Consider the following 26,585-nt stretch of genomic DNA (forward strand, 5'->3'; position numbering starts at 1 on the left):
TTCTGGGATATGGGAATAGTGGGAAAAAATGGAATTGAGGTAGATGGTCAGACATAATCTGTTTGAATAGCAGAGCTGGCTCAATGAACTGAATGGCCTTCTCCTGCTCCTACATCATTTTTATCTGATTGTACTTCTGTGAAATATCTTGGGATGTTTCACTACATAGAAGGAGCTCTGAAAATCCAAATTGTTGTCACTCAGCCTGCTGTTGAGTTTCATATAAATCAATTCCAGTGTTCACTGTTCTTCTCCCATGAATATTTGTCTATTTCCTTTTCTTTCAGTCACTATTTGAGCGTCAAGGTATGCCTTCAAAGTCAACGCCACCGTCTGTACCAGAGAAACCACACATCTCAATGCCAAGAGGAATGTCAAGGACAAAATCTATAGGTAAGTTTATCATGTTAACTTGAAGTATTTGAATCTCTCTCCCCAGCAGTTCAATTAATAAATTCTTGGGCCGATGTGGAAGTGGTCAATGTGGGACTTTCAGATCTCAAGATCAATCTCCTGCCAATACCAAGTTACATCACATCGACCAGGGCAATAGGAAAGATCTTAGAGTTGGTCTATGAGGAAAGAGCAGGAGAAAAGTCTATTTAGCACCCCTTCCCCTTCTAAAAAGAGTAGATTTCTGGATGGGTGCTGGGCAGTGGTGACCTCTGAAGTAGAACAGCCCAGACACACTGCCTAGGCTCTTACATGGCTCACTGGGGGTCAGTACAACAGAGTGGAAAAGGAGGGGTGGGGAGAATGGAATAAATAATCTGACAGTGTTGTTAAAACTCCTGGTTTGTTTTAGCTCCTCAGGTATCATATAGTTGAATCATATTCATTTTTATTAACACTGACGTATAACATTTTCCAATGAGATTTCAGATTTATTTACTTTTGATTTAGTTTGCTCTCCCCTCCCCTGCCTGCCACTTCGCACCTCCATGTGAGCTTTGACAGTTACCTGTTCAACTGTGCCCATCATTGCCAGCTAAACCCATCTTGTCCTCACTCAGCATCTAGACATGGATTTCCAAACAGCTATCATTCAGTCATGACCAGGACAGGGTGCCCTTGGTGATTCTTCTTTCCTGCACTCTGAACAGCCCTACACAGGGACACATGGAACAAGAAAGTACAGGAATCAATTATAAAACTTCCATAAATCCTTCAATATTTTGGGGGGGGGGGCCAAAATCATTGATTGAATAAATTGCTGCTCAAAATTAAAGACAAAGAGGTCAGGACTGCCATCGCCATACAAGATGCCAAAATTCAAAAAGCGCAGGAGGACTCTGTGAAATAAATTGTTACAGCAGTGCCATCTTTAAAACTTACATAGCATTTAAACTTCTCATCTAACCTTTAAAGCAACATGGACGGATAAAAAAATTAACATTACCAAATCAATTTGGACTGATCCAAAAGCTACACAAAATTGGGGACTTAAGCAGAAAGGATTCTTAAGATACATGACAGTGTCATGCCCAGAATACATGACAAATAGATATATATGTTTATATCATGCTGGCTACTTTATAAAATTATTATTTTTTTAGTTGGATAAAGGCTGAAGCCTGACTAGCTATGACTCACACAAAAGGAATTTCTAGCCTTCAGGAAAAAGCAGGAATCAATTTATCTCTAAACAGGCTATAAACAGTAATACCTCAGTGATTGCAGAAGTCAAATTGCAAAGAAATGCACAAAGACCCTTTACATTTCGAAGGAAGAGCTCTGGAGATGATCCATCTGCAAGGACAAAAGGGCCCTGAAACCTCTGAAACTTATTACTCGATGCAGCATTAACATCTCAAGAATCCAGATCAGAAAGTGGGAGTTATGTCACATGCCCCTCCCCCAAGCTGCTGGAACTTGTCATGTGAAGCTTAACAAAGGCAGTCTGCTATCTTCCGTCAACAAAACAGCAGCAGAATCATGGCTCTGTCCAAGTTAAAATTTCCTGGCCCTTATCCACACTGTTTTCTACTAGAACGTCTGACCTTCTGTATAGTGCCTACTATTAGACTAATTGATCTCTGTGTAATTCTCTTATCATGGAAGTCAATTTTACTGGAACAGTGGATCAACCCACATCAGATTTGGCCTGCTTACCAGTTAGAAGGAATACATCATTGTACTTTTGATTCTGGACTGATATGAAACAATAATTCTTATTTTTGTCTGCAGTTTCTGCCCTGAACCCCTTTCTTTCCCTTATCCCTATTTTGTTGTGTGAATGTACTGGGGACTACATTGTGAACTCCTTCCCACATTTAAATTGTAGGAATAATAAACTAACTCTTTGATTTGGCTCTATCTCATGTTTGCTGTGAGATTAATAGTCAAGATTTGGACCACCCCAGAACTCAGAGATTGGGGAAATACGCCACCACTTATAAAGGGGGAAATCAAAAAAACTTTTGCATTGGATAGATGGTGAGAGGAGGAATCAAGGCTGTTTTAAATTGTATTCCTTCCTGTGCATAACAGAAATTGGGAGCTCAAGACTGGGGAAAAAAACAGTTTGAATATGCCTGGAGTCCATATTAAGAGACGAGGCAAATTTGATGTGAGAGAGCCTATTGGAAACAAAGGGAACAATCGGGTGGCTGGAACAAATTTTAAAATGCAATTAACATACCACAGTAAATTCCTTTTCCCGAGCAATAAGAAAATGGCATCATTTGATGCCCAGATGTTTGTTCAGCATAGAAATTTAAACAATGAACCTTTGGTGGCCCTTAGCACAGAACATTTGAAAACTGTAGCTAGGGAGGTACAATTAAAATTGTCCAGCAAAATCAAAAGAGAGAATTGATCCAGTTGGTAAAACATTTGGATTTCATGTTACATGAAGAGCTCAATCATGACTCCAAATCTCTTGCTCTCAGCCATTGTGAGCTGGATAAGCTTAAATTGCAGCGAGAATTTCAAGCGAGGAAGAGAGACAGATAATTGGAAGCAGCAAGGAAAAGTTTCTCTATGCAGTAGTACCCCTTATACTCTTAACCCCGAACCAGTCTCTGAGGTCCTCAAGTACACGACATTCTTTCCCAAATTTGAAGAGAATGATGTGGAATCATTTTTTACTACCTTTGAGAAAATAACAGACAGCTGAAACGGCCCTCAGATCTCTGCCCATTTTTAACTAAAGGGCAGCTGCCTGGTAGAGTCCAAGGAGTCTGAGCTATGCTACCTTTCAATATGTCACTGAATTATGAGCAGATCAAAGCAGCCATCTTAAGAAACGTATCAGTCCTGGAGGCATGTCATTAGCAATTCTGGAATGCTCATAAGAAGCCCACACAAACCTACATTGAGTTTGAATGGCCGATGCAAATAGTGTTTGACTAATGGGTAAGATCTCTAAAAGTTCCACGCACGTATGGAGGATTGCATGAATTAGTACTATTGGAGGAATTTAAAAATTGCCTTCCCTCCAACCTGCAAGTTCACCGAGAGGAGCAGACCATCCTCACAGCCAGGGATTCATCAGTCACAGTAGACAGTTAGGAACTCATCCATAGGCCTATAAACTCAGGCAGATCCTTACCAAAAAGCATCATACCCATGAGCATTGGAGAGATCAGCAGGGTGATCTAGATAGGAAAGGCCCCCCCCCCCCCGCCTTCCCACCACAATCCAGAAAAGAAAAGCGGATGAAAGAAGCCCCCAGGCTGCCCAAAAGGAGAGCTCTCAAAGGCCGATGTGTTCTCATTACAACACAGGAGCCACTCAGCCCTTAATATTGGAGGGAAATAAACCTACCCCTGAGTCCTCCCTAAAGAGCAGAGCATTGATTAGTGGAGTGGGAGGAGGTTCCATTTTTTCACCATGCTATAAGGTCCACTGAGAATATGACCTTTCTTCAGATTCTGTTAAACTGGAAACTGTCCCAAAGCTACCAGTAGCAAGAATGGATTTCCTCCTTAAGAACAATTTGGCTACAGCAAGGTGATGTCCAGCGAAAGAAATACCAAGCAGCAGAAAACTGCAGAAGAGAGGAAAGCTGGAAAAGATCCAAAGGCCCAAAAGGGTGAAATAGCACCCATAGACTTGGAGCAAGAAGTGATCGAAAGTAACCGAGTCAAAGCAAGGCCAGTGAAATTAGAGACCCTGAAAAGGCCCCTAGAATCTGAACTTGATTCACCAAGTTGCCCAGAATTAAATAAGGATCAGAGGTGTCCAAGAGCAGGGAAAGAAATAGTGAGGGAAATGCCCCACATAGCTGAAGAACCTGAAAGAAGATAGGTTACTAAGCCTGGAAAGGAAAGGTTAAGGACTTCCTTGAAGTATGGCTCGTAGAATTCTTCTTCCTGACGTTAAGTAATGGCAAACAGAGTTCCCAGCCCAATAAGCAGGTAGGGAGTGAGATGCCTCCACTTGTCGAAAAGGCACAAGGGGGTGTAGTTGGAATTGTACATCCAGTTTGGAGACCGCCTCCTCCCAAGCCATAGGCCCCAGATTGGAAGTTATTAATTGGACTGCTGGTAGTTTTATGACAAATTTAAATGTGGACCAGAAAGGTTCCCAAAACTGGCCCAGAAAAATTGAAAGTAAAGCCTCACTTAGTTGAAAAATTGCTGGAATTTACAGTGAGAGCTGACCATGCACCAGTGAGCATTACTGTACCAAAAAGCACAACACCTACCCCCACCCCCCCCCCCTCCCCAATGGACCAGCAGAGGGCCCCCTACCAGATTGGACCCCATGCTCATAATGCAAAATTGCGGGGTGACCAGACAGGGTTATCCATCCTACTTGATACAATCCATAAACTTCCATCAGTCTACAGCACTGTTCCTCTCCTGAATAGATGTGGGAGAGGCATCTGCCAGAAGGCCATTTTCCTATCATTCAGGTCCAGAAAGACTACTGCCAAGTGCCCACCTGTTGTCCTGCCAACCCACAGCACCTGGCACCAGAATGTGGAACTCTCCAGTTGTGCTAGCACCCAAGGCGATCCTGAACAAGAATCCTCTAAAGAGGCCAGAGACCTTTTGAAACAGCCAACTCTCCTGGACTTCAGCCTAACCCCAGTTTATGGGTCCAAACAACGAAGCCCATGGAGTTACCGAAGTGGACAGACATGAGCTAAGCTGGACAGTAAAAATCAAAAAATATCTTTTTGTTTACAAATGGGTGGTGAGAGAAGAAATCAGGGCTGCTTTAAACTAAGCCTGTCTGAAACAATAGCTTCAGGATTATGTAAAAAGACAGGAGCTGAAGAAGTGAATACTCGACTTCATTCAGCTGGTCAGATTGCGATGATATTATTGCAATGCATGGAATAAACAAATCCTCAGATAAACCTGATGAAGTCCTAAAATCATTTAATACATACGTTAATCGAAGAAGCAACAAAATTTTAGGAAGAACAAAATTCAACAAATGTATCCAACAGCCTCACAAACTGATTGGACTCTTTTGTGAACAATTATATATATTAGTTAAAGGCTGTGACCATGGTAACCTAAAATCAGAACTTTTAAAGGACAGAACTGTTGTCAGATGGTTGACGATGCCTATTCAGATAAACTACAAGCCAAAGAAGATCTGACTCTAGGAAAGACCATCCAAATAGTCAGACAGTCTGAAACCCACCAATCCATTTAACGTAATAATCCGTGAAATCGAGGTACCACACCAATAAGAGACCCAACTGTACTTCTTCAGTGAGGCCAAGAGTCCTGGATTCTCTTTATGGACATGTCAGTGAACAATCCCTTCATCAACTACAAGTTGGACGCAGGAGCCTGTGTTGTGGTCCTCTTTAACAAAGGGCTGTGGCCGATGACACAATATCTGATGCCTTCTACAACACAGATACATAGAGCAAGCAGCATCAAGTTTCCTGTTAAAGGCACATTGCAGGTGACACTCCAATATAAAGATTAACAAATACGGGCGACATTATTCATATCCCAAAATCAAGAATTTGCCCTTTTAAGCAGAAAGGCAAGGGAACCGAACTTAGATCCCTGGCACTATTAGGCAGTTGTGCTAACCACTGTGCCATCATGCCACTCAAGGGTGTATGCCAAGCCTGTGCGCCTGTTCAAATCCTGATAGAAACTACACCCACTCATGAAGCAAATGCCCAACAACTGGGCAAAATGACCAAAATGGGAATAACTCAAACAACCGAATGGTGTTCCAAAATGGCCCCAGTTCCGAAGCAAAATGAGTCCATCCATATCTGTGTCGACCTGATACAATTTTTAGCAAGACAGTGGCATCAGTGGAAGATGGCGTGAACAAGCTAATCAAAAGCACAATATTTTCAAATCTTGATGATGACACTGATTTCTGGCAACTTCCGCTAGATGACAAATCCAGATTGTTGACTATGTTTATGACCCTCTTTGCAGACTGTTTACCATTTGACCTTACCTCAGCTCTCAAGAATTTTGAATGCATTATTTCAGCCATTTTGAAAGGGCTGGAGGGTTTTGTCTGCCATATGGATGATATTCTGGTCCATGGCATGACTGAGAAACATGGGAGGACCTTAGAATGACTGCTTCAGAATGCTTGCAAGAAGCAGGGTTGATACTTACCAAGAAATGCAAGTTGTGAACAAAGATCCTGATGGGAAGAAAACTCTGCACCCAATTCCCAATACTGCCGAAAAGAATTTATCACAGGATGGCAGTGAAGAACTACCAAAATATTCAGGACTAAGAATAGTGGCAGATGTCCACCTACAAAGAAGTTACTGCCATAGAAACCTGTTACCATTACACAGAGGGGACAGGATATTAATCAGGAATTTGAATGAGAGAGTGTTGTCTGGAGAGACAATGACCAGCCATGGTCATAGCTCATCCTTAGACCAGCAGATACAATGAGGAAGAATGGGACAAGGCTGCCCCTCATTTCTTGAGGCAAACCTCCTACTTTACACTTGAGCAAATTAGAAGAAGACAATCAAATGCCAAAAACACAGATTGCGGCTCAAACTTTGAATCAACAAAAGTTGCCCAAGTTAACAGGCCACCACTTCTCTGCATGTGACCAGAATGAGATCTAGAAAAATTATCAAGAGTCTAGACGATCTGAATGAATAAAGTCAGACTTGCAGGAAAGACAAAGGGTAATGAAAATACATTGGCTAAAGACTTGGGAGAGGTGTAGTATAAGAGTATCTGACATAGCAAGAGTTATTGTGAGACTGGGAAACAGTACCACTTAGTGTGATGTAAACAGACACGTGACTTGAGACTGGGTTCAGTTGTGACCTAGATGGAGCCCTGTGTAGAGGCAAGTATGAAGTTAATTAATAGTTTAGGCCACACTCAGTAAATATGTATATAGTTATGTCTTACCAATAAACAGTTAATATTTAACCATACAAGAATCAGAACTGCTTCAGGAGACCTACTGAACATACAACATTCATTACCTCTTTAATCATATCCCTAGACCCTCGACCCAGCCCCCCAAATCTGTCCCCCTCCTCTCCCCATGATTGAAGGCAAATGAGGAACTTCCTTGGATCAATTAGTTAAGCAATTAAGCTTGAAAAGCCAGGTAGAACAGATTTACCTTCAATTCTGGATTTCTCAGCCAAGGCACCTGATTCCCAATTTGTCAGCAGTTCCTTGGGGTCAACTTAGGTGTGCACACAGTGGTGAAAGCTTCTTTACTGAAACAGACAAGCTGCGAACTCTTTGATCAGTGAAACTCCAGCCATGGCCAAATGATAGCTGCTATCAAAGTACCTCTTCTCTCAGAGAATGAAATCTCTGCCTGATAGGCAATTGCCAACTTCTTGCAAGACATTTCACCCCTTAATAAATCATCTTTAGCTGCTCTTCCCTGTTGCCAAACTTCACCACAGCATAGGAGCAGCTTATATAGCTCGACCATGCACCTCTCTGCTTCTGATGAAGAAGAATAGAGAAGTAACACCAGTAACAACAGCCCCAGCAACAGGAGCAAGAAGTGCCGCTTTCTCCTTAGCCTGATGCAGCGAGGATGGAAACCGAGATCCAACAAACCATCTGTAGGCAGAAGATCAGCCTTCCCAGCTTGCCCCAGCAGCAGTATCTCTGCAGGCTCAGACTCTCACTGTCGGTCACTGAATACATGTTCAGCCTCGTGGAACTAAACATTCTTCCCAATGGAGCAGGTGGACATGCATTGTCAATGGCCCATAAGGTGCCTATCACTGGGGAAGCCACTCCTTTCCACCACTGCTCTTCCCCACCCAACTCAGCTCTCTTCCTCTCACCAATTTGGGAGCTCTCTTCTGCAAGGAGATAATTCAGCGAATTGTGAGATTTGTTTAGAGAGGAGAGCTAGATAACATTTGTCAAGGGTGACAATGAGATATGGGCATGTGAGGGCAATAGGATGAGGGTGAGTGTGAATTCTGACTGCTCGGCACAGAGGCACAGTGGTTACCACTGCTGCCTCACAACAAAGGAACCCGAGTTCAATTCCGGCCTAGGGTGATTGTGTGGAGTTTTCACGTTTCTCCCGTGTCTGCATCGGTTTCCTCTGGGTGCTCTGATTTCCTCCCACAGTCCAAAGATGTGCAGGTTAAGTTGACTGGCCATGTTACATTGACTCTTCGTATCAGGGGAATTAGCAGGGTAAATATTGAGGTTACGGGGATAGAGCCTGGGTGGGATTGTTGTCGGTGCAGGTTCAATGAGTCAAATGGCCGCCTTCTGCACTGTAGGGATTCTATGATTCTATTCTCAGGTGGGGATGTGAAGTGCTTATAGAGAAAGCATTGAGTTCTGCTTCTATGTCATTCTGAGGAGCTCTGTGCAGGAGAATGCTGGGCAAGTCAGAGTGTGAGGCTTGGCATCTGAAAGCATTATGCCACTCACCTACCATACCTTCCTGCTGTTCTGGATCCCTTTGGTGCACACTTCTGCTGCTGACTTCTTGGGCCACTTCCATCCACAGCTGCTTGGTTCACTTCCTTCCGACCTAGGAAGAGCTCATCTCACTACAGCAGGGTCTCCAGGGAAGAGCCAGGAGACCAGGGGAACAGCCTTCCTAGAATCCTCTCCATTCCTGTGGTTGCGGTACCCTCAAAAATCCAAGTATTGGTGAACCATTGTAACCCATGCCAGGGGCCCTTTAATTAGCAATCCTCCTTTAATAGAACAGGGGAATCATCTTGCCCTGTGTTCCCTGATCGATCAAGGAACCCAGAGGTGGGATGCTAATACTGTGCCTCAGGAGACAAGCTTCAGAATAGCTCGCCAATTAATAAATCAGTTTGCAACCAAGCAAGTAGTCCCATTGTTCTGGCAAAAACTAAGTCCACAAACCATCCAAAGTTCTGAAGAAGAGTCATATTGGCTCGAAACAGTAACTCTGTTTCTCTGTCCACAGATGCTGCCAGACCTACTGAGTTTTTCCATCACTCCCTATTTTCATTTCAGAGCTCCAGCATCTGCAATATTTTGCTTCTACTATAGGTAGGGAAGCTGTGCTGTCCAAGCCCCACTCCAGGGCTTGAGCACATCATACAGACTGACACCTTACTGCAATGTGAGGGAGTGTCGTGCTGTTGTAAGTGCCTTTTTCACCTACCTGTTGCTATGATTCAGTTGAGTGCCGCAGCATAAGTAGAAGAAAAGTAAATTCTGCAGATGGCATGACTCGCCAAAACATCAAAGGTGAAAGACTCACTATCTACACTGTTTGTAGGGCCTTGCTGTGTGCAAACATGGCTGCTAGATTTGCGTACACAGTGATATTCACTACTTTCTAAATAATTCATTGCCTGCCAAACCTTTTACTGAAAGATTCGTCAGGGTGCATGTAAATTATGAGGTGCTTTTGTCATGTATTTCAGGAGCCTCTGAAGATGATAAACTGTCAGTCTCAGCCTTGGAGGGAAGGTTTTCACGCAGCACGTCCATGCAAGATACTCTTCGGGAAGGACTGGGTATACCTCCACCTCCTCAGATAGCCCCTCCCCCACCACCCTCCTCATATCTTTTAGATACGGGCCCTCCTCCTCCTTTCTCCCCACCCCCACCCCCAGGACGAACTTATGACAATGTACGTTCCAGCTTTAAGCCCAACACCGAAGCGAAAATTCATGGGGGGCAGCAGGCGGTGACGACAGCGGAGGTCTATGAGCCAAGTCGGACTCCTCTGCCTCCAGTAGAAAGGCAGAAAAGAGCCAGGTCAATGATAATCTTGCAGGATTCGTCCTACTATCCCGTAGAACCAACAGACATACCCTGGCCCAGTCCCTCACCAACCCCTCAAGAGAAAAGCAAACGGAAGGCTAAGATGGTCGACAACCCATATGCAAACGTGGGCCAGTTCAATGTGGGCCTGTTTGCACCAACAAAGCCACTTCGTAAGAAAAGCCCTCTGGTCAAGCAGTTCCAGGTTGAAGACGCAATAGAGAGAGCATCAGCAGCTGGTTCCTCTGTGGCTGGCAAGGAGTTAGTGGCAAGGAGGATAGCGCAACACTCTGGAAAGGAGTATGAGCAGCAGCAGAGAGAGGGAATCAGCAAAGCGCAGGAGGACGGACAAGATCTGACCAGCCCTTTTTCTGTCGCCATTGCAGGAGCAGTACGGGACCGAGAAAAAAGGTTGGAAGAGAAGAGGAAATCAACAGTCTTCCTTTCTGTAGGTGCCATTGAAAGCGACACAGCACCCAACATCCCAGCTCTGCAACAGTCCAGGTCAGTTGATGAGAGACTACTGAGTAGCAGCGACAGGTCTCTCCGATCGCCAATCCCTTCACCTGTACCCTCTTCAAGACCACCAGCAAGCACACCTGTGACTTTTATACATCCCCTCACAGGAAAGCCGCTGGATCCCAACTCACCACTGGCACTTGCGCTGGCCGCAAGACAGCGGGCACTGGTCGCTGAAACACAGCATCAACGGGCGGCTGGGAGCAATGAAACCTTAAAAGCTCAGGAGAGAAATGCCCCTCTGTACATGGAGAGTCACAGCAAAGAGGCAAAGAAAGCAGAAATTGAGGGCCTCACATCGCCTCCCTTCTCTCCAGAGGACAAAGCGGTCTATAGTCCAACATCTGGGGTGCCAGTAACCGCAAAACACCAGTGGGGAACTCCTACCACTATGAGGAAAGAAATAGAAAGTAGACCAGGGCAGATAGAGAAATCAGAACGAGAAGAGAAGAGAGTGGAAGAGAAAAAGAGTATGCTTATCAACATAGTGGATACGTCACAACAGAAAACAGCAGGCCTACTGATGGTCCATGCAACGAGTAATGGACAAGAATCAGAACTTCAAGAAACTCCAACACCTGCCTTGAAGCCATCATCACCACAGCCTCAACCGTCCCCTACCGAGACACAAGCTTCTCAGCCACCCAGTGTTGTTTCTGAGCCTCCTCCGCCTACTGAAGCACCTGGGAAAACCCAAACTCAAGGAAGTTCTGATGAAGATGTGGAGCCATTTGCCATTTCTCTTCCTCCACTACTGTCCTCAAGTGACGAGGAAACAAGGGAGGAACTTGCAAAGATTGGGCTTGTGCCACCTCCTGATGAGTTTGCAAATGGCATCTTCATCCAAGCCGAGGCTGAAAAAACTGCCAGCCATCCCAGTAGACCTCCAATTGCAGCACCTTCAACTACTGGCATTTCACCCTCAGGGAAGCCTTCAGATGCCCCACCTTCAGAAGCAAGTGTGGACTCGGGTGTAGAAGAAATTGACACAAGAAGCAGTAGTGATCATCACCTGGAAACCACAAGCACGATTTCAACTGTCTCCAGCATGTCCACATTATCATCAGAGAGCGGCGAGCCCTTGGACACATACACATCATTTGCTGATGGACAGACCTTCATACTCGAGAAGCCTCCAGTGCCTCCAAAGCCAAAGCTAAAGTCCCAACTCAACAAAGGGCCAGTCACATTCAGGGACCCTCTCTTGAAGCAGACCTCAGACAGTGAGCTTGTTGCCCAACACCAACCGTCCGCGCTGCCCCCCGGCGTAGGACGGTCTCGCTACCTCATACAGAGAAAGTCCAAGTTGTGGGGGGATGCTGTTGAGCCCAGGCCCATTCAGATGGTTGAGGGCAGCAAACCCACTGTAATAAGCGAGCTGAGCTCCAGGCTGCAGCAATTGTCTAAGGATACTCACTCACTCGGGGACGAGCCGTCAACAGCCTCTCTTGAGATAGGAAAGAGGTCACCTGTTGTCACTGCACGGTAAGGCCAAATTACCAATTTCTTAATGTAGAAGTGTTTTCTCAATGCCCCAGAAACATGATCATTTTTCTCAGTAATAATTCCAGAGCTTAATATTAAAAGTGAACTTCTGTTTAGTTATTCTAAGGTTAATGTTTCCTGGTGTGAGCACCATTCCCACTGCATTTAACTCAATAGATAGTGTTTTCAGTTCATGAAGATAGAGTGATAAATGAGACAATTGCATTCCCTGTCCTCAGGGTATACTGACTGACAAGTTTCAAAGATTTTCAAATTGACATTCGGAAAGAAAGGTTGTTGCACTAAATTGTTTCCGAAGAGAGTCTGTGTAAAAGTTAATGAGGGCTACTACCAAATTAGGCAAATTTTAAATTGCAATTGCTTGATGATTGTGCAAATATTTCTCTTTCATTTGAGGATTGTAGAAGCTGGAACTGTGAATATGTAAGACAGAAAACAGTGAGCGCACACAATGCTATGGGGAAACAAGAATCATATTAATCACCTGCACCAGACCTCAGAATCTGCTTTACAGAATCAGACCAAAGCATCAGGAGGCATTTAGTGACAGGACCTGGGCAGAGTTCCTAGTGTTGTGTTGCACAAACCTTACTGCTTAATGGATTTCTCCCTCACCTTCTGCCTTACCTTCTTTCTTTCCCTACCCCACCTCCCAGGCAGGTAAATCAACGCAAACGTCCCTTATATAACCAATTAAATAACCTCTTTCAAAACTTTCCCTCCAAATACTTTATGGTGGTCAGGCCCAACCCACTGGTTATTACCCAAAATCGAACTTTGCCTCAGCCATGTTCTTGTAGTTTCCTGAATAGTGTCTAAAATATAATACTTGCACAACCAACATTAATTCAGTTTAAAATGGTGGACTTAGTTGTGTCCAGCTGACTTATCTCAAACAATCTATCCTCCTGTATGTTATCTTTACTCATGTTTAGCACCTGAATCAGAACCCTTCACCATTTACAACTCTCCAACAAATTCAAAACCCCCCACAGCATGAAACCAATCACTGCTGATAAATATGTGTGTCAGCGATCATCCTCATTGCCTTTCTCTGTATGTAATTTAGCAACGATGTCCTTAAGATGAGGGAAGCAAAACTGTACACAAAACTATAGACATCAAGATCTTACTTAAACATTATGTAGAGTGCCATGTATGGCTCAAATGGTAGCAGAAGTCTCTGTGAGTCAGAAGATAGTGAATCTCACTCCAGAGACTAAAGCACACAGAAATCTAGGTTAACACCCTAGTGTGATACTGAGAAAATGCTTCGACAGTGTCTGGGGTGCTACAGATACACTCTCCACCCTATTCCAAACCATGTGATCTTCTGGTAGAGCTGAAAAACTTTTAAAAACGCACACTAATTTACAGGTGAAATGTGGAAAATGTCTTCCGAACCACACTAGAAACCCAAATCAGTATGATTTACCGAGTTTCCCTGAGCTTGTTTTCCAATAACATCTTCAAATATCAAATCTGCTTTACCAATCATGACCTCTGCTTCCTGAAACTGAGCTTAGTAATCACAAGTTGATAATTGCTAGTTGTGAGCATCCTTTTTCAACAAAGAAATTGCATGCACTTTCCACTGAAATCATCTGATGCTACGAAGGCTCTTGGTGAAAGATTTAAAATATTTGCTAGTGCCTCATCAACACCCTCAGCCATTTCCTTAGCACCTTTCTCCAGCTTCACCACCTTTAAGGAACCTTATGCAGTCTTCCTTGAGATGTGTAAATGACTCATTTGAGTATTAGTTTCATCTAAAAAATGATTATGATTACATTACTTTGGAGAAAATCCAGTAGAAGACAACTGAAAGGCACCCTATCTATCCCACTGCAGGAATAAAACACATAACCTAAGCTGGAAATTCCAGTGTAGTACTAAATGCCACACTGTTGTGGGTTTTCGGACCTCAGAGTCAATTTATCGAGATCAGCATCAAAAATCCCCTTGCACTGTTCAAAGTACAGCAGCTATCCAAATGTGGAGCAGGGAGAGAGGGGAAGTCTCCCTATATTATGAGTACATGGAACCTGCATCATAGATGAAACATGTACCATAGCCAAATCAGACATTCCTTCCCAGCAATGGGCTGTCTAAGTCAAAGCTGTGATTAAGGCTTACATTAATGAACAAAAAGTAATTTCTTTAACTGCATCTCGCTGTTGGTTTTAGGATCAGCTCGGCAACCTAGATAAGTTGGTGGGGTGGGCAGAAAGGTGGCAGGTGAGGTTCAATGCAGAGAAGAGTGATGTGATGAATTTTGGTAGAGAGAAAATTGAGAGGCAATATAAAATAATGGATAAGATTCTTAATATATATTGAGATATATGTACGTAGATCATTGAAGGTGGCAGGACAGGGTGAAAGCAGTTAATAAAGCATAAAGCATTTTGGGTTTCATTAATATGGACATCAAGTACATGAGCCATGAGGTTATGTTGAACTTATACAGGACACTAGTTAGACCTCAACTGGAATATTGTGCACAATTGCCACACTATAGGTAGAATGTGAACACGTTGGAGAGAGTGCAGATGAGGTTTACAGGAATGGTTCCAGGGATGAGAAACTTCAGTTATGAGGATAGTTTTGAAGAGGTTGGTACTATTCTCCTAGGAAAGAAGGCGAAGAAGAGATTTGATAGAGATGTTCAGAACAATGAGGAGGCTGCTTAGATTAGACATGGAGAAACTGTTCCTGCTCATAAAAAGATCAAGACCATGAAGGCTCAGGTTTAAAGTGATTTGTAAAAGAAGCAAACATGATGTGAGAATAAACTTTTCCACATGTCGGGAAAACCGGAGCAATCGGTGTTGGTCTGTCCAGCGCAGTGCGGACCGCATTCATCCACATTTAGTTTTTTTTGTGAGAGTGGTGAGTTGCATACTAGTTCCAGGAGGGGCAGGAGCTAAACACGCTGGTGAGTTGAAAGCGCACCCCAAATGAAAGTGCAATGGAAGACTGTATCCCTACCCCAATGGATAGTGGGCATGCCCCCCTCATCAGTAACATGTTTCCCCACCCCTTGCCCAAAATGGATAGCCTGCATCGGGGCCTTCTCAATGGGTCCCCTTTCATGGCCATCATCATGCCAATCCTTCGTGACCTCCGACATGCCACATCTTCATGTCCATCCCTTCACAACCATCTCCCTCATCATAGCCTCCCCACCATAGCCCCTGCTTAGACCCCACCCCCACTTAGGCTGCACCTCCTTGGCACTGCCCTGGCACATTGGCAGTGCCCAACTGACTGCCAGGTTGGCACTAACATGATGCCAGGTGATCACTGCCCAGCCATGTTCCTGACCACCCAAGGGTTTCAATGGCCTACGACACCCCCTGGTAAACCACCTTTCCTCTACAACCCAGAATCAAAATAAGCATGAACTGACAGCCAAATTGCAGTAAATTATAAACTATAAATTACTCACTAAATGGCAGAGACAACTAAGGGAATCTTCCGAATTCGCTCAGCAGTCTGCTTAGCGTATATATCATTTATCTCAGTTACAAAGTCCTTCAAAACTCTGTCTTCCTCGTGAAGAATATCAGTTCCTCTTCTTTTAGGATTTAGTCTGACCCTCAGCAGACAGCAGCACACAACCAACCAAAGTTCTATGAACACCACCTTCACCACAAACGGCACTTGTCTGTAGAATCTCCCCAACTCTGCTTATGATGGTCTGGGTGACATAGATCCATCAAGAAATACTATATAGCACCAAATGTATATTTGCCCATTTTCAGCTTCTGGATTTAACCTCTATCTTCTTCAGCCTGCCTGTACAGCACCACTGGGATCATCATCTGAGTTCTCATGGCTCAGTGTGCTTTAATATGATTTCAACCACTTTCAGGCTCCCAGAAGTTTTGGTTTCCAAACTTAGCTTCAGTCTTAGTTTCCTTAGAAACTAGAGGAATCAGATTCCATTCCCGGTTTCCCTTTGCAATTAGGCTCGGCCTCAAAAAAGACAAGTTTTGAAGCTACAGATTACATTGCACACTATTGATAGATTTCCCCCAATTCCTGTTGATTTTAATTTTACTAGAGGTCCTTGATGTCACATTCAGTCATTCTCAGCACATCTTTGGAATTTAACTCTTTTGTTCATGTTTGGACCAAAGGTTGTGATGAGGTCTAGAACCAAGTAGTCCTGGTAAAACCCAAACTGAACATTGTTGAGCAGCGTACTGGTGAGTAGGCATATTTGGTAGCACTGCTAATGGCTCCGTTCATCACTTTGCTGATGACTGTGAGAAGATTGATGACATTGTAATTGACTGGAGTGGATTTGTCCTGCTTTTGCAGATAGGACATACCTGAGAAACATTTCACTTTGTTGAATAGATGCCACTGTTGCATCTGTAGCAGGAACAGCTTGACTGGAGCACTTCTCTGCAGCAAAGCAGCTGTGATGTTGTCTGGGACTATAGAATTTGATGTACAGTGTGCCCAGTCTTTTCTTGATTGCACATAAAGTAAATTGAAGTGGCTGAATACTGGTTTCTATGATGTAGGGACCTCAGGACAAGGCCAAGATAAATCATCCACTCAACACTTCTGGCTGAAGATGTCTTTGTAGTCATGTGCTGGACTGTGCAATCACTGAAGATGGGGATGGATATAGGGTCTGTTGCTCCCAGTGATTGTTTTAGTCCATCACCATTGATCTGATTTATTGTTTATGGAATCACTTGCAACTGCGTGCTGCTTCCACTCTTTAACAGGCATGTAGTTCTGTTTGTAGCTTCATCATGTTAACATCTTACTTTTAAGTACACCTCGTGCTGTTCCTAGCACGATCTCCTACATTTCCCATTGATTCCTTGGTTTGTTGATAATGGTAAAGTGAGGGATATGCCAGGCCATGAGGTTAAAAGTTGTGTTTGAATATACACATATTCGCATACGGGCGGTGTGGTAGCACAGTGGTTAGCACTGCTGCTTCACAGCTCCAGGGACTTGGGTTCGATTCCCGGTTTGGATCACTATCTGTATGGAGTTTGCACATTCTCCTTGTGTCTGTGTGGATTTCCCCCAGGTGCTCTGTTTTCCTCCCACAGTCCAAAGATGTGCGGGTTAGGTTGATTGGCCATGCTGAAATTGCCCCTTAGTGTCTTGAGATACGTAGGTTAGAGGGAATAGCGGGTAAATATGTAGGGATATGGGGGTACAGCCTGGGTGGGATTGTGGTCAGTGCAGACGCAATGGGCCAAATGGTCTCTTTCTGCAATGTAGAGTTTCTATGATTCTATGAATTGTTGCTGGTGCTGTTAATCCATAGCATCTCTTGGATGTTTAGTTTTTAACTGCTCAATCTGTTCTGGATATATCCCATTTAGAACAGTGGCAGCACCATACAACATGATGTAAGTTGGACTCAGTGTGAAGAGACTTCACCTCCACAAAAACCATGCAGTGGTCCCACCTACCTGTACTCTCATGGGCAGATGCATCTGTAAAAGGTAGAGTGGTGAGGACAAGTTCAAATGGATATTTCCCTCATGTTGGTTCTCAACACCTGCCGCAGGCCCAGTCTGGAAGCTTTGCCCTTCAGGAATCAGCTAGTTTGGACAGTATGGTGCAGCCAAACCAAGCTCAGTGATGAACATTGAAATATCCCACGCAGAGTACATTGTGCTTCTTCCAAGTGGTTTCCAACATGGAAGAATATAGATTCATCAGCTATGATATTCCACTGCCACCTCTAATGGATTTATCCTACCAATGGATATCCTGCTAATGGAATATGACATAACCAGGGATGATAATGATAGAGTCAGGGACGTGAGTTGTAAAGTATGATTCTGTGAATGTGGCTATGCAAGATTGTTGCTTGGGACAACTCTCTCAATTTTGACACATGCCTAGATGTTAGTGAGGAGGACTTTGCAAGTTGGTTGGGCTGGGTGTGATTTTATCATGACCAAATCAGGTGAGATAGATGCAGGGATGAATGTTCGATTTTGTTCTGTTATCATTTTTCATGTAACACTGAGTGGCTTGTTTGACCATTTCTGAAGACAGTTAAGAATCAAACACATTGTTGTGAGTCTGCAGTAAAACACAGGACAGAAAGAGTAAAGACAACAGATTTCGTACTCTAAAGGAACTTAATGAACCAGATGAGTTTAGACAACAATCCATGTAACTTTTTAGTTCAGATTATTCAATTAATTAACAACATTTAAACTTCCCTGCTCCCATGTTGTACTTTTAACTCACATCTCCAAACCAGCCTTTGGAGTCCAGGTGTTGTAACATAAGCATTCTGCCACCATTCTGTCTGTTTAAGCTATATATTTAGAAAGTTTACTTTATGGACATCCAGCGGGGAAAATAATTTCAGCATCAACCTCTAAACAATATATTGGATGTCTGAATATTGGCCTTAGGAATCTAAATGTATATCTTATCTTAAGATTCTAGATGTAATTGGCGCTGCATTTGAGCAACTGAATCTTTTATGGGAGCCAACTGATAGTAAAGCTGGTGTTTTTTGCTGAAGCTTTTGTATCTTTTCAACTTGTCCTTACTGTAAATTACTTCCGCTCTTGTATCTTAGATTCATCGGGAAAGTTTCCAGGCTCAGACTGCCTATTCTAGTCTTGAGACCTAGGTAAACTTTTCGTAACTTGTTACTCAGCAGACTGATGGTAAATTATCCTTGATCCACAGAGACTTCAATCTTCAAAATGATAGAACATTCCACCACATCTTATTTAAAGTAGTAAGAATATTTATCCCTCTCTCTAGTAATTGTCTGGGGCTGAAACAGACAGTTCATAACCTTAGTGTCATCTTTGACCCTGAGATGAGTTTCTGATTTCTTATCAGCACTGTCATAAAACAAAGCCTATTACTACATTCAGACCATCTCCTGACTCACGTAGCGGCACAATGGCACAGTGATTAGCACTGCTGCCTCACAACACCAGGGACCCCAGTTCAATTCCGGCCTTAGGTCACTGTGTGGAGTTTGCACGTTTTCCCTACGTTTGCATGGGTTTCCTCTGGGTGTGCAGCTTAGGTTGATTGGCTGTGCTAAAATTGCCCCTTAGTGTTAGGGGGATTAGCAGGGTAACTACATGGGGCTGCAGGGATAGAACCTGGGTGGGATTGTTGTCAGTGAAGGCTCGATGGGCAGAATGGTGTCCTTCTGCACTGTCATGATTCTGTGATTTTATGACTCTGCCATACCTCATCTCATATGCTGCCAAAAGTCTTAATACTGCCGTTGTTTCATCTAGATTTGACTATTCCAACACTCATCCTATCTTGAGGTCATCCAAAATCTTTCTGCCCATGTCTTTACTTGTACCTATCCAACCATCAGCCCTGAGTTCGCTGGCCTGCATTTGTGCCCGATCAAACAACGCTTTAATTTTACCATTCTCATCCTTGTTTAAAATCACTCCATGTCCTTCCTAACTTCTGCATTCTCCTCCAACACCATAATTCTCCAACATGTTTGCACATCTCTAATTCTGGTGTCTTTAGCATCCCAATTTTAAATGCTCCACTAATGGTGGCTGTACTTTCAGCTGCTAAGTCCCAAAACTTAGGAATTCTCCCCATAAAACTCTTTTGATCTCTTTCCTCCTTTTAAGATGCTCAGTAATACCTACCTTTTTGACCTAGCTTTTGATAATTTGCCCTAACATCTCCTTATGTGGTGCAGTATCAAACTTTGTTTAATAGCACTTCTGTGAAACACCTTGGGACATTTACATTATTACTCTGAAAGTACAATATGAATACAAGTTGTTGTTATGTTCAGGAAACAACAGACAAATGATCATCTGATATCTCAGAGTTATAGGGAGAGAGCAGGACAGTGAAATTGTTTTGGATTGCTCTTGCAAACAAGTTAGCACAATGAGCGCATTGGCCTCTTACTATGCAGTAACTTAATATGGTTAGAATCAAAAAATCCATACAGTGCAGGAGACCAAACGGCCCATCGAGCCTGTACTGATTCTCTGACAGAGTATCTTACCCAGGCCCTTTCCTCCACCCTATATCCATAATTCCACATGTTTACCATGGCTAATCCACCTAACCTACACGTATTGGGACACTAAGGGGCAATTTAGCATGGCCAATCCAACTAACCTGCACACCATTGGACTGTGAAGGAAACTGGAGCACCCCGAGGAAACCCACACAGGAAATGTGCAAATTCTTGATAAAGAATCATCCAAGGCTGGAATTGAATTTGGGTCCTTAGCACTATGAGGCAGCAGTGCTAACTACTATGCCGGTTCTAAGATTTTATAACACGAATACATATTTATAGTAGGAAATCTATTATCTAGCTTCTTGAATGGAAGGAATATGAGTCACAATCAAATTTTAAGCAATTGCTTTATCATAAACTTCTTCCTTAAAATCTATTGACTGTGAGACCTAGCTCAGAAACCTTATCTTTCCCTGTGATAATTCCAATTGGTTTGACTATCTTTGATTAACTCAGGTTCATGAAAAGATCCAGCCATGTGCTGCACTCCATGATTGGTTGTTTTGATTAGTTTGGATATTGATAAACAACACTTGGATTCAAAGGTAGTTGGTTGTCATGCTTTTAACTGAATAAGTCCAAAAGAGATTTTTTTTTCAAAAATGTACCTTTCGCCAGCCTATGGTTCGAAACCAAGTTGAACAGAGTTGAACTTTTAAAACTCTGGTGCTTGGTAGCTAGATTCAAAGGAACAACATTAGGGTAAACCCGGGAAACAAAAGTGCTCCATTTTTGGGCGATGTTGTAGTGTGGGTGAGGCAAATTGGCCAGAGCTAAAACATAAAACATTAATCAGGTTGGCATGTTTGTATTTGTGACTGGCCTTTGAAAAAAATCCCTGAAGCTTCAAGCAATAGAAAAATGTCATTCAAATTAAAGAGAAGATGCACAGAAGCTTTACCAGCAATAGTTTGGGGATAAACAAATTCAGCTGTTAGAAGAGACTAGAGAAGTTGAGATTGTCCTTTGTTGAGCAGAGAGAAATTGAAAAAGATCAATGTTTGGAATGCAATGTTTGATAGGGTGTTGGAAATGTCTTCAATGATAACTTTCCAAAGGGCATTTTATAAATAGGAAGGGGAAAAAAATTGCAGCAATTTGAGGAAAGAGTGGGGGACAAACTGGATTGTCCTTCAAAAGAGCCAAATCTGATTCAGTGAACCATGTGGCCTGTTTTTGTGCTATATTATTCTATGATAAAGGTGTTCATAATTTCAAGGGTTTTGGCAGAATTAATAAGGAGAAACTGTTTCCACTGGAGGACAGCCAGTAACCAGAAGGCACAGATCTAAGGTAACTAACAAAAAGGCCAGAGGACAGATGAGCATTCTTTATGCAATGAGTTTTAATGATCTGGATTGCAGTACCTGAAAGGTAGGTGGAAGCATTCAAAAGTCACTTTCAAAGGAAACTGGATAAATACTTGAAAAGGAACTTTTGCAAAGCTATGGAAACTTCATGCAAGTGGAACTTATAGGATAGCACTTTCAAAGAGCAAACAAGGCATGATGGACCAGATGGCCTCCTTCTGTGCTGTATTGTTCTATGTGATAATCTCAAATTGTTAATTTGCAGTTATTGTCATTGGTGATACTGCCTAATAAAATTATTGTGTACTAAGGATTGTCAAACAGTAGGATTCTTTTTTAAGGACAGGGTTTTGTAAACAGTGTTCATGTGCTTTGGGCCATTGAGTTTGAAACTTAACTAATAGCATCAAAGTAGTGTTTGAGTATCCTGCTCATTAGAGTGTCATTTGAGTTATTAGCTATGAAACCAAGAATACATTGCTCACCCACAAAACTTGTGGACTGACATCATACCCACAATTTCAGAGGCCCTAAGGAATTAATATGGAATGTTGAACAGTACCTTACAGATGGTTGGATGGTGGACGGTGGGGATTATGTTCATTGTAAGCTATTCTGACTTGCAAGTGCTTGATACTGTCACTAATGCTAATAATGTTTTAACCTCTCAGTTATGTAGAGGGATGCTATACTTTGTGCATCACACCTGCTTTATACGCAACTTGGAACTACTTCAGAACAACATCATCCTTCATTATTAAGCATGTAAACAAAAAAATTGGGTAAAACAATTAAATAAAATTATTTTGAATGACAGGTTGCATTCAAATACTTGATCGCCATGTCCCAAATCCTTCCATCTATTGTTTACATATCCTTGTTTATTTTCATGTCCTTGTTAAAGGAGCAAAGAGGGGATCTTAGTGCAAGCTCAGCATTCAGTCTAATATTACTCATGTAGAAAGATACTATCTAGATTCTGATGGTATGTAAGACCAGCTCCCAAGCATTGAATGCCGTCAATTTCATGATAAAATGTTGTTTTGTCATTAAAATGTCACTTGTTTGTGGTGTAATACCTAGAAAATGCAATGAAGACCCTTTCTATTCCTACAGATTTGAATTGCAGACTGAAGACAGCACACTTTAGGATTTTAGCTGCTAGGGGTAACACCTCTTATTTTGATTTTTGCATCTTTCCATGCTGACTCCCACCCTGTCCCTCACCCTTATTATATAACATTCTATTGTTCCCCATATTAACATTTTAGTTACACTCTAAGATCTTGTTACTTTGTGTCTATGCTTGGGCAAGACTGGGAGAAGACGTGATTCACCTTCAAGTCAGTCTAGTTGCCAGTGTTGAGAGAGGGAAGGAGAGTCCAAAGACCTAAGCAGGCATTGGAGCTAATGCCAATCCAGAGGGTTTGATGAAAGCTGGTAGACAGTTTTCGGGACCAATCTGATTTAAGTTAACCAAACACGGAGAGGATATAGGGTAAGGAGGTCACTGGTAGGATATTATCAATAAACCACTGCCCACTCTTCACCATATGTCTTGTGTTTACCCCACAGTCTAATAAATGCGCCAGCACGCTGTGCACAACTTCTCTTGCTAGTACCACCAGCATTGTCCAATGGGCATGATCCAAAATGGTAAGATATTCAAGGTGACCTCATCATGGTTTGAATTCTTTTTGAAATTCCAAAAGTTTGAAGGTAAAATTTGTAGGGCACAATCTGATTTAGCATTCTGGTTTGATTCCAGCTGTTTTGTGTAAACCCAGGGTTAGTACCTGCAGGAAAAATGCTGACCCAATTACTTACATCTCTTACCTAAACAGAGCCAGTAACTGAACAATGGTCCCTTCAGCTCTCACTGTATCTGATGCCTCAGAATGAAGTTCAGTCATTACCCTGTTTGATCTTCTGTTCTATTGTCCTTTATGTTTGTCTCTTCTACATAAAAGCATAAGAATGCAGGGATTAGGAAAGATCTTATCTCCTAACTTATCTAAGTATAGCAAAGGATTAAAAAAATTGTGATTCAGCCCATTAAAACTCTCCCTGTAGTACCTTAAGTCTCCTGTCAACATTCATCTTTCACTATCATGGTGTCTATAGCTTATTTCTGTCTGTCACCAACTTCTGTCAGTCTCACTGGCCAGGATTTTACACTTGTAAAGCAGGACTGATGTCACTTCTTACATGCATAAAATCCAGCACAATGACATAATACAATTGGCAAGTGGGTGGGCGCCAAAATCAGCAGCCACCCACCACCCTAAAAAAACAATTGAAGTGGCAATTGAGCTTGTTAACAAACAAATTGACTAAAATATTATAATCTAGGTCATCATGATATGGGCAGATGGGCAAAAGTGAGGAGTCCATGTTTTCAAAAATGTAGATGAAAAAGTGGTAAAAAAAGTGGGACAGAAGCAGATCACTTCCCTTGGGAGGTGAGTTGAGGTACTACACGGAGTGTTTTAATGGGCAGAATCGCAATTTTGTATCCTGTGTATTGGGCAACCTCACAAACTGGTACACCTCCTTTGTGTTTGCCCACCCACTGCCCTCTTTTCCCCTTCCCTAGAGTGCCCGATCCCTCTCTGCTCTAAAGGGTCCAGAAAGATCCAGGGTGTCTTTTTTGTGGATCTCCAGTGTCCACAACTATGTTCTGGTGCTCTTGGGACTGTTAGGGTTGTCAGCCAGTCAGATTGGCTGACGACTTGGGAGGTTTGGACTTCTTTCCGCTGAGGGGTGCAGCACATTACCACTGCAGGGTGACCTTTTTTAAGTCAATATTTTTGAAACTGACTTTTGTAATGGGGATGCAAGCATAAAATTCTCACCATTCTCTCTTTCTCTCATGCCAGCCTTTCTGCATTCTGTCTCTCTCGACCCACCTCTGCCTTTTCTTCCCTTTCTGTTCGTCAATCTTACCTAGCTCTCTTTGGCTGCCTCTCCCTTTCTCTCTGCTTGTTTATCCTTGTAAAAATCTACCTGCGTGGCCATCTGTTTACTGATTAAATCACTGTTCCTGTCATAGAATCCTACAGTACAGAAAGAGGCCCTTCAGCCCATTCAGTCTGCACTGAACACAATCCCACCCAGGCCCTACCTCCATATATTATACCCACTAATCCCTCTAACCTATGCATCCCTAGACACTAAGAGACAATTTCTTAGCATGGCCAATCAACCTACCACACACATCTTTGGACTGTGGGAGGAAACCGGAGTACCCAGAGGAAACCCACGCAGACATGAGGAAAATGTGCAAACTCCAGCCAGACAGTGACCCAAGCCGGGAATCGAACCCAGGACCCTGGAGCTGTGAAGCAGCAGTGCTAACCACTGTGCTACCGTGTCCTGTTGTGTTCGATGCTTTCTTCACGAAATGTAAAAAGGACTTTAAAAAGAGTAATGCATTTTGTTCAACATCTCCTGCTAGTCTTCACGTCATCCCTCACATCCCAGTGCCGTGGTGGTCATGAATAAAAACAGAAAATGCTGGAAACAATCAACAGGTGTGGCTGAACAGGTAAAAGCAGAGTTAATGGGCTGGATTGTCCAACCTCACCTGCAGCTGGGATTCTCCGGTCCTGCTGCAGTGAACAGAGATTTGGCTGAGCGCCAAATTCTCCATTCTCACTGGCAATGGTGGCAGGGCATGAACGACTTGAAAAATCCGGCCAGTGTTTCAAGTTGGTGATTTTTTTTGGAACTGGAAAAAAATTAGAGATGTAACAGGTTTAAGCAAGCGTAGAGCTAGGGGAGGGGAAGATGAAGAAGGAGAAGACCTGCATTAGGGTGGAAGGCAGGAGAACCAAAGAATCAATGGTGCTAGGTAAAAGGAAATAATAAAGACAAATAAAATCAAAAATGATGTCTAGAGGAGGCAGAAATGGCTAAAGCAGGATCATCACCAAAAGCTGCTGTCCAAGACCAAGAAAAGAAACAAAGGAAGACTTGCATTTATATACTTTATAAATGCTTTTACATGCTTTACATGATCACTAGATGTCTCAAAGCATTTCACAGCTAACCTTATCTGGTGTCCCAAAATCCAGAAGGAACCAAAAATTGTCTGTATTTAAATCTGCAACCCTGCACAGCAATCTGAATCAACCCCTTTTATTCTTTATTTTTCATACTTTCTTTTATGTATTGTAAATGCATGCTAGGCCTAGAACTCATAATCATAAAATCCCCAAATCTGACATATGTCCAGTCTTGAGTTTCCTGGATACAAGATCCGATAGCTGTATAGGAAATATGGCAACTAATTTGCACGCAGAAGACCCTGATAATCTGTTAATGACCAGATAATCTGTCATTGTGATGTTGATTGAGGGATAAATACTGGCCTGGACATTGGACATAATTCCCCTGCTCATCTTTAAAAAAGTGCCATGGGATCTTCTGCATTGACCGGAACAGACAGATGGGTATGCAATTTAATGTCTCATCAGCAAAACAGTACCACTGAGAGTACAGCACTCCCTCAGTGCTTCACATCTATCTTGATCTTTGTGCTCATGTCCTGTACAAAGAACAATGAAAAAAAGAAAATTACAGCACAGGAACAGGCCCTTTGGCCCTCCAAGCCCACACCAACCATGCTGCCTGACTGAACTAAAACTATCTACTCTTCCAGAGATTGTATCCCTCTATTCCCATCCTATTCATGTATTTGTCAAAATGCCCCCTAAAAGTCACTATTGTATCTGCTTCCACTACCTCCTCCGGTAGTGAGTTCCAGTCACTCACCACCCTCTGTGTAAAGATGTTACCTCATAAATCTCCTTTAGACCTTGCCCTTCTCACCTGAAACGTATGCTCCCAAGTAATTGACTCTTCCACCCTAGGAAAAAGATTCTAACTATCCACTTTGTCCATGCCCTTCATAATCTTGTAGACTTCTATCAGGTCACCCCTCAGCCTCTGTCATTCCAGTGAAAACAAACCAAGTTTCTACAACCTCTTCTCATAGCTAGTACCCTCCATACCAGGCAACGTCCTGGTAAATCTTTTCTGTAC

General features: G+C 42.8%; 1 protein-coding gene across 1 annotated transcript in view; it reads left to right on the top strand.

Annotated features, from left to right (window-relative positions):
• The window catches only part of shank3a (SH3 and multiple ankyrin repeat domains 3a), an 823,427-nt gene that overhangs the window by 747,222 nt on the left and 49,620 nt on the right, over nt 1-26,585 (top strand). Inside the window, exons 19-20 of the mRNA XM_080207556.1 lie at nt 288-393; nt 9,824-12,170. Of these exons, the coding sequence (XP_080063682.1) occupies nt 288-393; nt 9,824-12,170 (2,453 nt within the window). The remainder of the gene's footprint in view (nt 1-287; nt 394-9,823; nt 12,171-26,585) is intronic.

Source organism: Carcharhinus amblyrhynchos, chromosome 19, assembly GCF_965287045.1.
Source record: "Carcharhinus amblyrhynchos chromosome 19, sCarAmb.v2.hapA, whole genome shotgun sequence".
Taxonomy (NCBI): Eukaryota; Metazoa; Chordata; class Chondrichthyes; order Carcharhiniformes; family Carcharhinidae; genus Carcharhinus; species Carcharhinus amblyrhynchos.